This window comes from Onychostoma macrolepis, chromosome 12 (assembly GCF_012432095.1).
Source record: "Onychostoma macrolepis isolate SWU-2019 chromosome 12, ASM1243209v1, whole genome shotgun sequence".
In the NCBI taxonomy this organism is placed as follows: domain Eukaryota; kingdom Metazoa; phylum Chordata; class Actinopteri; order Cypriniformes; family Cyprinidae; genus Onychostoma; species Onychostoma macrolepis.
In genome coordinates, this window is record NC_081166.1 from 26,603,149 (window position 1) to 26,619,451 (window position 16,303).

Below are 16,303 nucleotides of genomic sequence, written 5' to 3' on the forward strand. Positions count from 1 at the left end.
ATTTTTAAGCGGTTGTTAATATCCCATCTAAAACATGATTTAGCCAAGCCAAAACAACAACGTTACCATTTTAATATGTCTTGTAATATCCGTGTGTGCAAAGGTTCTGCGCGATCCTCAATATTCTTTGGGTCTGAATTTTCGAACCACCAAGCATGAGAGCATGGAATAAAATCAAAACAATTAAGATTTTGTAAAAGAGCATAATAGGACCCCTTTAAATGGATGGAACATTGAAGCGCACCTCCAATCCAATAAATCGCAAAAGGCATTGTGCTTTGGTACTTTTAATATGAAACAACGTCTCGGATCTCAAATTCTATCCACTGTATTGCAGTCTTCAAACAATAAATGCCGTTTTGGTGCAGTTTAATCTGGCGTGACAGATTGCTGTAGTGCCTCAGATCAACAGAGGCACACGTGAACTGATCATCTCCTCCACATTAATACCAGTTTCAGCACGAAATAAACATGACTAAACATCCGAGGGTAAGTTTAAAAAAAAAAAAAAAAAAAAGGCTTTACAATCCATATCCTGTCTTTTGTTTCTCTCTCAATCAGTGTTTCAGCCGCACAAAGACATCAATATAACCGCTTGTAAACAATTCATGTAACATCACATTTACCTCAGAAAGCATATTTGGTGACCATAAACTTGTTAGTCAGCCAGAAAGATACCGTAGAGAGGAGCATTTTGCTAAACATAGGCCTATGCACCATATAACATTCATTATAATTTTTTTTTATTGTTCTTTGTTTTATTTATGTTTGAATAAATTACGAATGCACCAGTTGACCGGTCATAAATCGGAAAGAGATGGTTTTTTTTGGCTTTTTTTTTTTTGGCCGATTTTTCCAGAGGGCACCCACATGCACAGACTAGAATTGTAATCATTAGCAAACAGGTCATTTGCGTGGAAGACATTCAGCACAACTAACACAGAAAAACAGATACCAAGAAGCGAACAGCCGTTGGTGTACTGGTGCTTTCCAGCACTCGCTGAAGTTGCGCAAGTGTAGACGGTGAACATTTGTTCAGCTCAGCTTCTCACTTTTGAAAAGCCAGAGGTAAACGTCAGTTCTGTACAGGATGCTTATTTTTATTTTACCTTAAAATTACATTGACTTGATTTGATTTAAAAAGCACCGGCTGTAGCATCTTTGTTTTACTCGCTGTACTAAACATTTGATTTAACATTTTGGAATAATTTATTTATATATCCTACTTAGGTTTTATTTAGTTTCACTGTTAAAGACCTTTTTTCTTTGCACCAAATTTAAAAACGAAAACAAATGCTGAACGCTGATTAAGTAACATCTTTGTTTTTAACCTTCAATATTATAATGTAATACCAACTGAGTCTCAGGTATATTTTACAACATTAGTTGAGAGAATTTTTTAATTGAGGAAGTTTGACATGTACTGTACCTGATACATATCCAAAATAATCAATATTGAATCGGTAACAGAATCGAATCGCAAGCTGTGAATGAGAATCGAATCATGAAATTTGTCAAAACCCTGCCCTATTAAATCTCTTCAAAAGGCAGAGAATTCACAATTTTTGCTTGATCACCCAGCACTACAGCACATACAGTATGTCCTCCCTATTCTTGTCCAGTGAGGCACATTTAGCCTATGGTTTTTGCAAGAGGGAGTTTTCCTTTGAGCACCAGCTACCAAATCATGGCCTACTGCACAAAGCCAAGACCTGTTAAAGTGCTCATACAATAAATTAGTTGATCTGTTGTAACACATGCAGTCTTACCTGTGTGGATGTACAGGTGGTGACGAGGACTGTTCAGCTTTCTTCCTCTCTTTAGACCTTTTGTTCTGGGGCTCACCAGAACCTCCAGCCTCTGGTTCCTCTCTGGCTCTCTTTCCAGGACCTAAGAGTGAAGGGATAAAATTATTATTATTATTATTATTACTACATACCCTATTATTAACACACACACACAGTATTTCACAAAAGTGAGTACACCCCTCACATTTTGGCAATCATCTTTTCAAGGGACAATTCTATAGAAATGAAACTTGGATATATTTTAGAGTAGTTATATAGCAGTAAAGATTTACTGTCCTCTGAAAATAACTCAACATACAGCCATTATTGTCAAAGAAGCTGGCAACAAAAGTGAGTACACCCTATTTGAAAACAGCTATATGTCGTTTAACCATGCAAAGCCACATGTCCTATTCATCATGTTCATGTGTGTGTCTGCTTGACAGGACTATATCAATTTGTGCATCTTGTTTTAGAGCAGTTAAAATTTGGTGCTTTGAGTACAATTCTCTCATACTGACCACTGAGAGCACCTCATGACAAATAACTCTGAGGATTTGAGAATTAAAGTTGTTGCTCTCCACAAAGATGGCCTAGGCTATAAGAAGTTCGGTAACACCCTGAAACTGAGTTACAGTACTGTGGCCAGGGTCATACAGAGGTTTTCCAAGACTGGTTTCACTCAGAACAGGCCTCGCAAGGGTCGATCGAAGAAGTTAGGTCCTCGTGCTGTGCATCAGGTGCAGAAGCTGGCTTCAAAAAAAACAGACGCATGAGTGCTGCCAGCATTGCTTTAGAGTTTGCAGAAGTGGAAGGTCAGCTTGTCAGTGCTCAGACCATATGCCACACACTGCAACAAGCTGGTTTGCATGGCCGTCATTCCAGAAGGAAGCCTCTTCTGAAGCTGGCTCACAAAAAAGCCTGCAAACAGTTTGCTGAAGACAACCTGACCAAGAGCATGAATTACTGGAACCATGTCCTGTGGTCTGATGAGTCTAAGGTAAACTTGTTTGGCTCAGATGGTGTCCAGCATGTGTGGCGATGCCCTGGTGAGGAGTACCAAGAAAATTCTATCTTGCCTACAGTCAAGCATGGTGGTGCTCTGGGGCTGCATGAGTGCTGCTGGTACTGGGGAGCTGCGGTTCATTGAGGGAAACATGGATTCCAACATGTACTGTGACATTCTGAAGCAAAAGAGGATACCCTCCCTTCAGAAACTGGGCTGAACGGCAGTTTTCCAACATAATAACGACTCCAAACACACCGCCAAGAATGTCTCCAGACCTGAACACTATGGAGCACATGTGGGGCATTCACCATGTGTCTAACATCCAACAGCTCCGTGATGTCATTATGGAGGAGTGGAAGAGGATGCCAGCAACAACCTGTACAGCTCTGGTGAATTCCAAGCCCAGGAGGATTAAGGCAGTGCTAGATAACAATGGTGCCCCTACAAAATATTGACACTTTGGACACAGTTTTGACATGTTCACTTAGGGTGTACTCATTTTTGTTGCCAGTTATTTGGACAATAATGGCTATATGTTAAGTTATAGTTAGAGGACAGTAGTCAATGTGCAGCTTGTAAAGAAGTACAAATTTACTCTAAAATATATTTCATTTGTGTAGTATTGTCCCTTGAGAAGATTTACTAAAATTTTTGCTGAAATGTGAGGGGTGTACTCACTTTTGTGAGATACTGCACACATACATACATATATATATAAACAAACATAATGTGGCACTGCTTACCAATCGTAGGAGCCAAAACGGTTTCCCTGACAAAGGGCCGATTGACAATCTGCTTAGACTTGGCGGCGAAGTTGAGGGCTGAGAAGGTATCAAAGTAGTATGTGTACTCCGGTGCAATGTTTGTTATCATGACGGAATGGGCTGATCCACCCAGAGAGTCCTGCAGCAGACGGGTCAGTTTACTGTCTCTGTAGGGCACACGGCCCCCGGCCCCTGCATTCAGAGCGTCCACCACTTTACTGAGGGTAAAGAGGGACAGGTTGATGGCCCCGCTCTCTTTCAGACGGATGCCCTGGTTTCCTGTGCGCCGGTTGTCTTCTGAACCTGCCAGGTCAACTAAATACAGCTTGCCTGTTTGTTGTCTGCGAGGCGGCCCATGCCGAGACTTCACTACCTGAGATCAAACACGCATTTATGTGATTATTAGTCATTTGCAGAGAGCAGTTAACTTTATAGGGCCAAATGAAATCAGTTTTATTTTTCACAAAATCCCTCTGAATATTTATGGGTGTTTTAACGTATAATTATTCATTACAATTTTATAAATGTGGCCAATTTCTGGATTCTGAATTGTTTCATGATTTACAACAATTTTATTATTAAAGCTGCAGTCCGTAGCTTTTTTGGGTTAAAAATGATCCGAAATAAATATTTGAGCAAGTACATAACCAGTCAGTGTTCAAAACTATCGCTTTACTTTAGCCCAATTCACAACGGTTAGCTTATAATAATGTTTTCTAATTTGAGTTGTATGGGTAGGTTTTCGCAGGAAATTCGAGCATGGCACTGCGTCATTACATCACATCACGTCTGTAAGCACAAAGAAGTTATCCCGGCTAGTATGCTATCGTTTGTGAGGATCCTGCAGGTGGTGGATCATTTATAGCCTTTTCTCACAGCAGCTGGAATAATTAAATGTATCATTTTGATGGCGGATTGTACTCCAGAAAGGATTGCGCGTTTATAAAACGTGAATGAAATGAAATTATAGTTCAGTTTTAAATGTGCTTCTGATTACAGATAGCCTGGGATTACACAAGATTTGTATTTTAAAGAGACAACCAGTTTGAAGGGAGAATAATTTGCTTTTTGGGTTAAAAATTTCTTAATATGAAATTCGAATGGCATGACAATTAGATATTAGAATGTACAGAAATTGAAATCTACACACTAAAACACACTATACTCAGTCAAGCAATGCTGATGTTGTTAACATTAATAATTTGAGAATAAAGTATAACAATAATACTTTGCACGGTTTAATGTGATATGAGCTAACTGATCTTTAGATTTAAATGACCATTGGTAGCACGATTTATGGTAATGCTTTTTTGGTCAGAACAAAGGTGGCAGATTTGTTACTTGTTCAGATGACAATATACGGTGAAAATTCTTATTTGGGGTCATATATTCCAAGACATAGGCTAGAATCTGTGATTGCGGAGTACAGTAAACATCCACACCAGTGTGGTGATTGACAGCTTCACATTCACCTCAAAACATTAGATTCATCCGCGCTGGAGCCGTGCCGACTCACAACCCACGCAAGCGAGATAATTCCGCAAGCAGCTTGCCATTCCAGGTTTTCAAACAGATAGCAACAAAGAGGCAAAACTTGTGGACTGCAGCTTTAAAAACAGTGGTAATCAAATGAATGCATTAAACCAGGGGTAGGCAACGTCGGTCCTGGAGTGCCGCTGTCCTGTAGAGTTTAGTTCCAACCCTAATCAAACACACCTGAAGCAGCTAATCAAGGTCTTCAGAATTACTATGGCTACAGGCAGGCGAGGATTTTTTTCAGGGTTGGACCTAAACTCTGCAGAACCGATGTTGCCTACCCCTGCATTAAACTAACAATTTAACTAATCTTAATCAAATAAAATTTAAACATTTCCTTTCATTTTTTGGAAAACAAAGAGCTGCTTTTAAAAAAAAAGTTTAAGTAAAACATGGTAAACAATTCATTAATCATTCCTTAAAAAAAAAAAATAAATTAATATTACTTGGATCCATGCATTGTAATGTACAGTAGCAATATATTTTAGGGATGCAACGATACCATTTTTTCAAATCCGATCCAGAAAATTCTGAGTATCGGCTAATTCCGATCTGATCCAAAAAATTGTGTTTTTTTTTTAAATCAATGTAGAATTTCTATACTTCTGTGTCACTCTTTTGTGTGTTAAACACAATCTACTAGACAACTTCATTTTAATGAAAAAATAATATAGGGGTTGTTTACACTGTCACTTCATGCATTTTGTAAAATAAATCCGATCGCTCAAACCACTTCAGGAGGTGGTCTGGGCCGCATTCCAGACGAAACTGGACATGTATAAATGCATCTGGTTGTTGAAACCACATATGTAAATTTTACTCCTCCCACATTGTAAAAAATAATAAATGTGTGAGACCGTGTTACAGGCTATGACATTATAGTCAGATATGGCTGCGCTAATGCAACAAGCATCACAGCGGATGAGTAGCTGAGTATCAGAAAGCCAACACGCAAACTGCCACGAATGAAACTGAAAGTTAGATTTAGAAACTTAGAAGTAAGATGCAGAGGGTCAACACACAATCATCTTCATTAAAAGTAGTAAGGCAAACTTTCCAGTGCAAATGCTGCGCGCTCTCCTATTGCGGTCTTTGATCTCGAAATGAGCTGATAATTAATAAAATGCAGCGCTTTTGATTTCGTTGATGTGAACTTCGTTAAATTTAAATATAGCGCGGGAATTGAAGATCGGATTTATATCCGTTTTGTGACGACACATTTATGTGGCCAAGTGTAAATACGTTTTAACAAATCAGATAGCCTAGATATCCGATCAGCTAAAAGGCATGAAATGACCAGGTGTAAACAGGCCCATTCATAATCTATGACAAAAATACTAGGCTATTATAAACTAGGTTAGTGGATAATTTAGCAGCAAAAGTTATTCTAGAAAAATCATGAGTGCACAATTTTATCAAATCTAAACATTTAGTGAAATAATATTATTTAGTGGGGAACAAATAAAAGTGAATATGTGAAGGACTAAACCTGGTAAAATGTTACACATTGCTCTTTGTATTGTTGTAAAACACATTAATGAAAACAAGTAAATGTATTTATAAATATAAACTACAAATAAAAAAAAACATTTTAAATGTATAGCACAGTAATGAAAGCAGCAACATATGATAGAGAAAGTCCTATCTATCATATGTTGCTGCCTCCTCCATTACTGTGCTAAACATTAGATTATTAATAGCCTTGATAGGACAGAACAAGAAACGCTATAAATAATCTTTTATTGCGCAAAAGTAATATGAAAAGCTCCAATAGAGAGCGACACAAAGCGCGTATGCGCATCCCGTGTCACAGCACGCATCTCCGGATAGAGAAATTCAAAGCACAAAGGAAAGAGATATTTATGCGTAGCTTATTAAATCTGTGCGGTAGTTTATTGAGCCTTTTCTTTTAAGTTTTAAATTTTAATTATTGTGTGCTCTTGGAGAGAGTTTACTCGTCTTGACTGTCGTAACCGAACGTGACACGCCGTTTGAATGCTGAACGGAGGATGACAGACAGCCGCAGCGGAGAGAAGAGTTTACGTGAAGAGAATACTTAAAGGGTCATATAATGGTACATGCACTTTTACAAGTTGATTGTACTGAAATGTGTGTTAGCAGTGCCTGTACACAACCATCATAAAATGATAAAAATCCATCCAGTGTTTTTTAATCTCCTTATTTGTTTTACCCTGTCTCAAATCAAGCCGTTCGACCGTGTGGCGCCACACGGTCGGACGCCTCCCACGATGGTTGATTGACAGCAGTGTTTCAACACAGACCGCCCTTGCTCGTGAGCGAGCAGTCAATCATAGTCCGCGTCATTGTTGATATACGCTGGAGCTGTCTATGAGCAGAATGGCGTCTAGCGATTGTGGTGTTCTGTTCTCGGGTGCAATAATGAACACAGCAGTCATTTTGATGTTCCTAAGTCCGAACCGCTGAAGACACAGTGGCTGAGTTTTGCTTTTGAAGGAATATTCCCCACGAGCAACGTCAATGTTTTCATGTTTGCGCGAATCATTTTCACCAGACTGCTTTATAAATGAAGGTCAGTATAAAGCTGGTTTTGCTAAGAAGCTGCTCCTGAAAAAGAATCGGTACCAACTATTCGTGTTCCTGCTGAACCTCCAGAAGAAGTGAGTGTAACGTTTAATTAACCTTTATATTAATCTTTGCAAATCGCTAGCACGCTTCACGATGTATGTGGCTAATGTTTACATTCAGGGTACATGCATGTTTTCTATTTACAACGTTCTCAATATAATTAATAATCCCACGTTTATAATGAACAAAACGTTACGGTTGCACAGTATCCTCAGAGACTCCCGCTGCCATTCTTCAAAATATACCATCAACTGTTGTCAAGGCAACACTCCACGTGTGTTGTGTCAAAAACGCCCCACAGAACAGAGGGGCGGGGCGAGCAAAGCTCACTAGCATTTAAAAACACACGCACTAAAACCGTGTGCTGAACAGAGAGCTGTTTTTGAGCAGGTAAAATTAGTGTTTTCTTACAATACTAATGAGAATTTTTAATTAAAGTATATTACAAACTTTCAATTTAGACCCTAAAGAATCATATTAGCTTGTACAAAAATGGCATTATATGACCCCTTTAAATATTCATCTGTACCTCACATTAAACTATGGAACGGCTTCAGAACATTTGGACTTTGACTTTATGGTGCTTTATAATGTTTTTGTGCTTTCATGGGGCTTAACAATAACAATAGTATACACAATATCGGATTTGGATCGGTCTCGTCTGACCGATACCCGATCCGCAGAAAATACCAGTATTGGAGCCGATCCCGATCCTGTGTATCGGATCGATGCATCCCTAATATATTTTTGTATTAATTCTTCAACTTCTATTTTGACAGGTTGTTGTATTTTGTATTTTTAACAAGCAGACATATGTAAATAACAGTCTTTTGCAATTTAATATTGCAACTAGACACTGGTCCAGAGCGCAACCAGATTAAGGGTGTATTCACACCAGGAAAGTCCCCTAGTTCACTTGCTTTGGTCCGGACCAAATACAGTGTTGATTTTTTGTTTGGTGTGGTTCGATTTCACACTGCTTTTTTAGCAAGCGAACCAGAAATTGTAAACAAAACTACACGTGTGCTAAGGTCATCCATTCATTGGTTCATCCATCCATCCATCCAGCCGTACCAGAGTTCGCTTGGAACCTCTTCAGCTGGGTCTCGGCACGGTTGTTAGGTCCGCACCGTATTCACACCTGCCTAAAAGATCCGCACCAAAGGGGGAAACGAACTTGAGTTCGATTCAATCGAACCAAACAAGAGAGGTGTGAATACACCCCAAGCGTTCTGCCCTACTCCACATTTATTCGCCCAAATTGAGAAACTCAGCAACATGCTGCATTATACTGTAAAATAATTTTTTTTAACTGGACTCCACATAGAAGAAATCATAAGGCCCTACATATACAATGTTACCATGAGTTTTGTGTTCTCTCTCCCAAATTCAACCAGCAGACACTGTAAGCAGCAGTGGCATTTGTTTGGTGGAGAGATTTAATTTCAGCACCAGCTACCAAATCATGGTCTACCACACAGAGACCAGGACCTGTTAAAGTGCTAATGGAGAACTAGAATGAAGAGAAGTGGGCGTGTTCAAACCTTTATGAGGAGGATGGCGTGACTGCGGCTGGAGCGCTGGTTGAGTTTAGTAGAGGCCGTGGTGCGGTTTAGACTCGCGGGGATAAAATGAGTGTCAAAATCAGTAAAGGATGAAAGCGGTGTGTGCGTTAGCCCAGGAATGAGGATATTTCTGTCCTTGTCTTCACGGATGGGCAGGTCCTGGGAACCTGGGGACAACAGGTCCAGCACCTACAGATACAAAGTGCATCAACATTCAAAGCACAAAGGAAAGAGATATTTATGCGTAGCTTATTAAATCTGTGCGGTAGTTTATTGAGCCTTTTCTTTTAAGTTTTAAATTTTAATTATTGTGTGCTCTTGGAGAGAGTTTACTCGTCTTGACTGTCGTAACCCGAGCGTGACACGCCGTTTGAATGCTGAACGGAGGATGACAGACAGCCGCAGCGGAGAGAAGAGTTTACGTGAAGAGAATACTTAAAGGGTCATATAATGGTACATGCACTTTTACAAGTTGATTGTACTGAAATGTGTGTTAGCAGTGCCTGTACACAACCATCATAAAATGATAAAAATCCATCCAGTGTTTTTTAATCTCCTTATTTGTTTTACCCTGTCTCAAATCAAGCCGTTCGACCGTGTGGCGCCACACGGTCGGACGCCTCCCACGATGGTTGATTGACAGCAGTGTTTCAACACAGACCCGCCCTTGCTCGTGAGCGAGCAGTCAATCATAGTCCGCGTCATTGTTGATATACGCTGGAGCTGTCTATGAGCAGAATGGCGTCTAGCGATTGTGGTGTTCTGTTCTCGGGTGCAATAATGAACACAGCAGTCATTTTGATGTTCCTAAGTCCGAACCGCTGAAGACACAGTGGCTGAGTTTTGCTTTTGAAGGAATATTCCCCACGAGCAACGTCAATGTTTTCATGTTTGCGCGAATCATTTTCACCAGACTGCTTTATAAATGAAGGTCAGTATAAAGCTGGTTTTGCTAAGAAGCTGCTCCTGAAAAAGAATCGGTACCAACTATTCGTGTTCCTGCTGAACCTCCAGAAGAAGTGAGTGTAACGTTTAATTAACCTTTATATTAATCTTTGCAAATCGCTAGCACGCTTCACGATGTATGTGGCTAATGTTTACATTCAGGGTACATGCATGTTTTCTATTTACAACGTTCTCAATATAATTAATAATCCCACGTTTATAATGAACAAAACGTTACGGTTGCACAGTATCCTCAGAGACTCCCGCTGCCATTCTTCAAAATATACCATCAACTGTTGTCAAGGCAACACTCCACGTGTGTTGTGTCAAAAACGCCCCACAGAACAGAGGCGGGCGAGCAAAGCTCACTAGCATTTAAAACACACGCACTAAAACCGTGTGCTGAACAGAGAGCTGTTTTTGAGCAGGTAAAATTAGTGTTTTCTTACAATACTAATGAGAATTTTTAATTAAAGTATATTACAAACTTTCAATTTAGACCCTAAAGAATCATATTAGCTTGTACAAAAATGGCATTATATGACCCCTTTAAATATTCATCTGTACCTCACATTAAACTATGGAACGGCTTCAGAACATTTGGACTTTGACTTTATGGTGCTTTATAATGTTTTTGTGCTTTCATGGGGCTTAACAATAACACAATAGTATACACACAATATCGGATTTGGATTGGTCTCGTCTGACCGATACCCGATCCGCAGAAAATACCAGTATTGGAGCCGATCCCGATCCGTGTATCGGATCGATGCATCCTAATATATTTTTGTATTAATTCTTCAACTTCTATTTTGACAGGTTGTTGTATTTTGTATTTTTAACAAGCAGACATATGTAAATAACAGTCTTTTGCAATTTAATATTGCAACTAGACACTGGTCCAGAGCGCAACCAGATTAAGGGTGTATTCACACCAGGAAAGTCCCCTAGTTCACTTGCTTTGGTCCGGACCAAATACAGTGTTGATTTTTTGTTTGGTGTGGTTCGATTTCACACTGCTTTTTAGCAAGCGAACCAGAAATTGTAAACAAAACTACGTGTGCTAAGGTCATCCATTCATTGGTTCATCCATCCATCCATCCAGCCGTACCAGAGTTCGCTTGGAACCTCTTCAGCTGGGTCTCGGCACGGTTGTTAGGTCCGCACCGTATTCACACCTGCCTAAAAGATCCGCACCAAAGGGGGAAACGAACTTGAGTTCGATTCAATCGAACCAAACAAGAGAGGTGTGAATACACCCCAAGCGTTCTGCCCTACTCCACATTTATTCGCCCAAATTGAGAAACTCAGCAACATGCTGCATTATACTGTAAAATAATTTTTTAACTGGACTCCACATAGAAGAAATCATAAGGCCCTACATATACAATGTTACCATGAGTTTTGTGTTCTCTCTCCCAAATTCAACCAGCAGACACTGTAAGCAGCAGTGGCATTTGTTTGGTGGAGAGATTTAATTTCAGCACCAGCTACCAAATCATGGTCTACCACACAGAGACCAGGACCTGTTAAAGTGCTAATGGAGAACTAGAATGAAGAGAAGTGGGCGTGTTCAAACCTTTATGAGGAGGATGGCGTGACTGCGGCTGGAGCGCTGGTTGAGTTTAGTAGAGGCCGTGGTGCGGTTTAGACTCGCGGGGATAAAATGAGTGTCAAAATCAGTAAAGGATGAAAGCGGTGTGTGCGTTAGCCCAGGAATGAGGATATTTCTGTCCTTGTCTTCACGGATGGGCAGGTCCTGGGAACCTGGGGACAACAGGTCCAGCACCTACAGATACAAAGTGCATCAACATTCCAGAACAGCTGCCCACATACATTTATTTATTTTAGGGCTGCACGATATAATGCATGCGATTGTCATGCGCATCTCGTCAGTAAAGCCGGTTCTGTGATTATTACTAAATCTCTATCACCTGTTTTCAAATGGAGCAGCATTTAAAACACAGAGCTGTAGTACACCGACAAGCTACGCAATTCGCGCTCAGAATCGCAGATGAATCACCTGCAATATTGAACGCGATATTGCATAGCTTGTCAGTGAACTACGGCTCTGTGTCTCTGAGGAGCAATATATCGTTCAGCCCTAATTATTATTATTTTTTTTAAATGCACTACCATTCAAAGGATTTTTAATTAATATTTATTTCACAAGAATGCGACAGTAAAAAAAAAAAAAAAAAATTATATTTCAAATAAAAGCTGTTCTTTTGAGCTTTCCCATTTAAAGAATCCTGAAAAAAAAGGATCATGTGACACTGAAGACTGGTGTAATGGCTAATGAAAATCCAAAGAAATTATTTTTCAAAACATTACCTTTTCATTGTAGATCTCAAGGTAAGACATCGAAATTGAGTATTCCCAACCATCCTGCTCCTTTTCCTGAGCTTCAACCAGCTTGAAGACCTCCTTGACAGCTCTGGGAATAATGCCCGGATGCTCTTGACTGCCGAGCATGGTGTGAGTCTTTCCTAAAGGAACGAATAAGAAAAATGTTTAGACTGTGAATGGACTATATTATGGCACTTCATAATCTAAAAATCACATTTTACCAGTATTTACCATACTTTCAAAACAAAAATTAAAATAGGAAAATATGCAATATTAAAATAATTGAATAAAAATTTTTAAAAAATGGTGTTTTACAGAGAGAGAGAGAGAAAAAAAAAAAAAGATTTGGTTTTCAAAAAGCCTTTTTCCAAAAGGTACATCTGGAAAAAGGGGGGTCGTCTTGTATTCGGGTCAATACGGTAATTTATTAAAAGCGTAACAAAAATGATATGTTTAGATATTTATTTTTTTTCTCACATTATGTTTTATTGTTACCAAATTCTGTGTTTTAGCATGTCTAATTATTTGAATGCATAAACAATTTTTATTTATTCTTACAGTAGCCTTATGAAATGTTTTTTTTTCGCTCTCAGAAATTTTAGAGTGTTATTTAAATTTTACTGATTATCAGATGAAGGCATAAAACATTGATTTAATTTATATTTTAATTAATGGAAATTAAACATTTATATTTTCGGCAAATAAAGGGAATTATTTCTTTAAAAAAATAAAGGTTATTGATTATTTTTCAACAGTAGTAGCAGTAGTATTATGTACATTCTACTAAATAATAGTAATATAGCCTATTTCTGGTACAATGTCTTTAAGTTAAACCGAACTTTTATTTTGACGGGTTGCCGTGAATACCTTTAAAGTTCTCTGTCTATATGATATGAAGCTAGTTTTACTCAAACGAAATGGTAAAATGCTCGTGAAGTGACACTCAGAGCAGTTTTGGAGATATTGTTCACGATTTGATTTAAGTGTAATGGTCTACTTTTGATTAATTCATCCAAACTTTGACCAATTCCGTGACATTCCTCGTCAGAGTGTAAATTCGTTTTTTATGACTGGATTCCGCGACTCCGTCCGCGTTTTCTGCATCGTGGAAATCAGAGGGCCCTATATTAACAACACTATTCCAGAACAGTTTAAACCAAATATTAGTGTGTGCAGCGCATTTTACGGAGGACTATTTCCTGAACCCGGGAGTAGCCTGCCAGCTGTGCACAAAAACAGTTTCTATAAAATGGGGCAATTCAAACTTTGCAAGGACAGTCTGGTGCTTCTGACTCACAGCCTGTAAGTATGTTTTCTAATTTAAAGAATTTGCCACCGACTATTCAAACGCGAGTTTTGAGCAGTATAGAGTAGCGCTGCTTGTTTGTCGTTTCTCAGATCACAAACGCAGACATGATAATGTTTTCGCGGCACGATGCGACGCGTAAAAAGACAGTGCAAGTCATAATCAGTAATTATGTTCCCACTGGATGCAACAAATGCCTCGTTTATAATGGGTTTTATTGTTTTTGTGTCGTCGCACCGGGACACGGCATCACAATACGGTACGGGGGTGTAACATTTCAGTCTTACGCTTGAGGTATTCAGCCAATCAGAGCACACCTCGCTTCTCAGAACGAAGAGCTTTGTAAAAATCAGCGCGTTTCAGAAATGCGGGGCATAGAAGAGCAACAATAATGTACAGTATGTGGAAAATAATGTGTTTTTTTAACCTTAAACCGCATAAACACATTGCATTACACAAAATAATGTTCTTTTTAGCAACGTCATTTGCTGTGTGTTTTTGACAGTATTAGCGCAATCAGTTGCTAAATAAGATTTTATGTACCAGCTGTGCATAAGTTACAACTTAGCCAAGTTTTGACGTAAATGGGCACCTTAATTACAACTTACACACTACTAAATATTTTTTTTCGTTGCACCATTACACTTAGTTGAAGTGTAACTCTACGTATAAACTAAATATTTACAGAAGCGTCTGATCAGGAGTAACGGTTGGAATAAAATAGCAGACTGAGTGAACTGCATCAATATGCTCTTCTTTTACCCAACAACCTTCAATCCTTTAGGCATATATGATGCTGCTGACATTTACACTCACGTACATATTAATAGAGAGAGAACAATATGTGAATAAACATATTGCGTTTCTTTTTTAGCGCGTCTTCAACAGCCCATCTACAGCGCGCCTCTGTGCGCTTCGGTTCGTGTTTGCTCATGCATGAAATAATAAATGGCATTTCTTATGTTTTTTTTTTCTTTCAGTATTTATTGATCCTTATTTCAATTACGGTTTCTAAATGTTATTTACATATAAAAATAGCTTACATGTAGACTAATGTTATTTAAATGGAAACGTTTTTAAAGGAAACTTGTTTTTACCGTTAATATACGTGAGGCAAAAGTAGTTAGAATGAAGGATAAATTAAAATTCATAGCATTTAAACAAGTTTTGCTCGCGTATTTGAAGGTTTCTATTGGACGATTTAGAGTAACGTCATATTATGCGATTACACATTACTTTACGGAGAGCTTACGAACTACTAGCTACATCCTGCCTTACGAACAACTGGTGCAACCAAATAATGTATAGATTTAGTTACAAGTTAGCTAGTAGTTACTAAGCCTCTAGTGTGGACTTAACGTTCTAATTTAAGTAAGAACTTACAAATGGCTTTTTATGTGCCCGATAACCGATATGCAGAACCGATATTTATTTACTGTTATAAAGTAAATAAATGACTGAGTGAAGTAAGTCCATACTTCACTTTGGTTTTTCCTCCTTTCGGTCATTTAAAAAAAAAAAAAAAAAAAAAGGTTGAAAATTAACAGTCTTTCATGTTAAATTTAATCTTCATATTACAATAATAAAAACACTTTATTTATAAAAAGCATCAGTGGCAACACTGATATTAACAATAAGCAAAATAAATGTAGAATGACTAATGTTTTCAAATGGAGAAAATAAAAGGACAGGAGTCATAACTTCATTTTAAACTACAGTTTTAGGTTTATAAGATGTTTAATAGGCTAAAGAGTGTTCACTGGATAATGTTAATTCACTGAATAATATTCTCTGGAATATTGAAATATAACAAACAAAACATTGTATTTCATTACATTTCTCAACATGTATGTTATTTCAGAATTATTCATATGTTTTTGTCATTCTAGATCATGGGCGTCGCTAGGCCATTTTTAGGGGGGCTTTAGCACCCCTAAATTTCTGCTCAGCCCCCCTAAAAATCTTGTGATTCTTCCCCTTTAAATTTGAAATGAAAACTGCAGCAGACTTTGGCTCCTCCCCATCTTTCTGCGCGTTCTTCAATCCACAGACTGCGGTGGCGCAGAGGAGAGGACAAGGTGTGCGTTTATCGATAGATTGTTATATCTACATCTATGCAGTTCTTTGTCATAAATACAATTTACAAAAAGTCATGGGAGAGCAATCGGTTTCCAATCTACTGTAAAGTTTTCGCTGCATTCACCACTCATCACACCACAGCAGTTTCTTTCAGCGAAAGCCATCAACACATGAACGCATACTTTATAAAACGATCACGTTATTGCCATTTTCATTTGAAAATTTAGCTTTCAATATAGAACATAATATTACAGTGCATGTGGCATTAACTACCATACAGTTATGCATAGAAATGATTAAAGACAGTGACCGACAGCACTCAGTCAGTGCACTCATTTTAATTGCATATCAGAGTG

At 38.5% G+C, this 16,303-nt stretch overlaps 1 protein-coding gene across 1 annotated transcript in view; it reads right to left on the reverse strand.

Moving 5' to 3' along the window:
* The window catches only part of kif22 (kinesin family member 22), a 33,027-nt gene that overhangs the window by 14,721 nt on the left and 2,003 nt on the right, over positions 1-16,303 (reverse strand). The window contains exons 4-7 of the mRNA XM_058793501.1: positions 12,548-12,702; positions 11,793-12,002; positions 3,540-3,933; positions 1,770-1,890 (exon numbers count right to left, since the gene is read on the reverse strand). Of these exons, the coding sequence (XP_058649484.1) occupies positions 1,770-1,890; positions 3,540-3,933; positions 11,793-12,002; positions 12,548-12,702 (880 nt within the window). The remainder of the gene's footprint in view (positions 1-1,769; positions 1,891-3,539; positions 3,934-11,792; positions 12,003-12,547; positions 12,703-16,303) is intronic.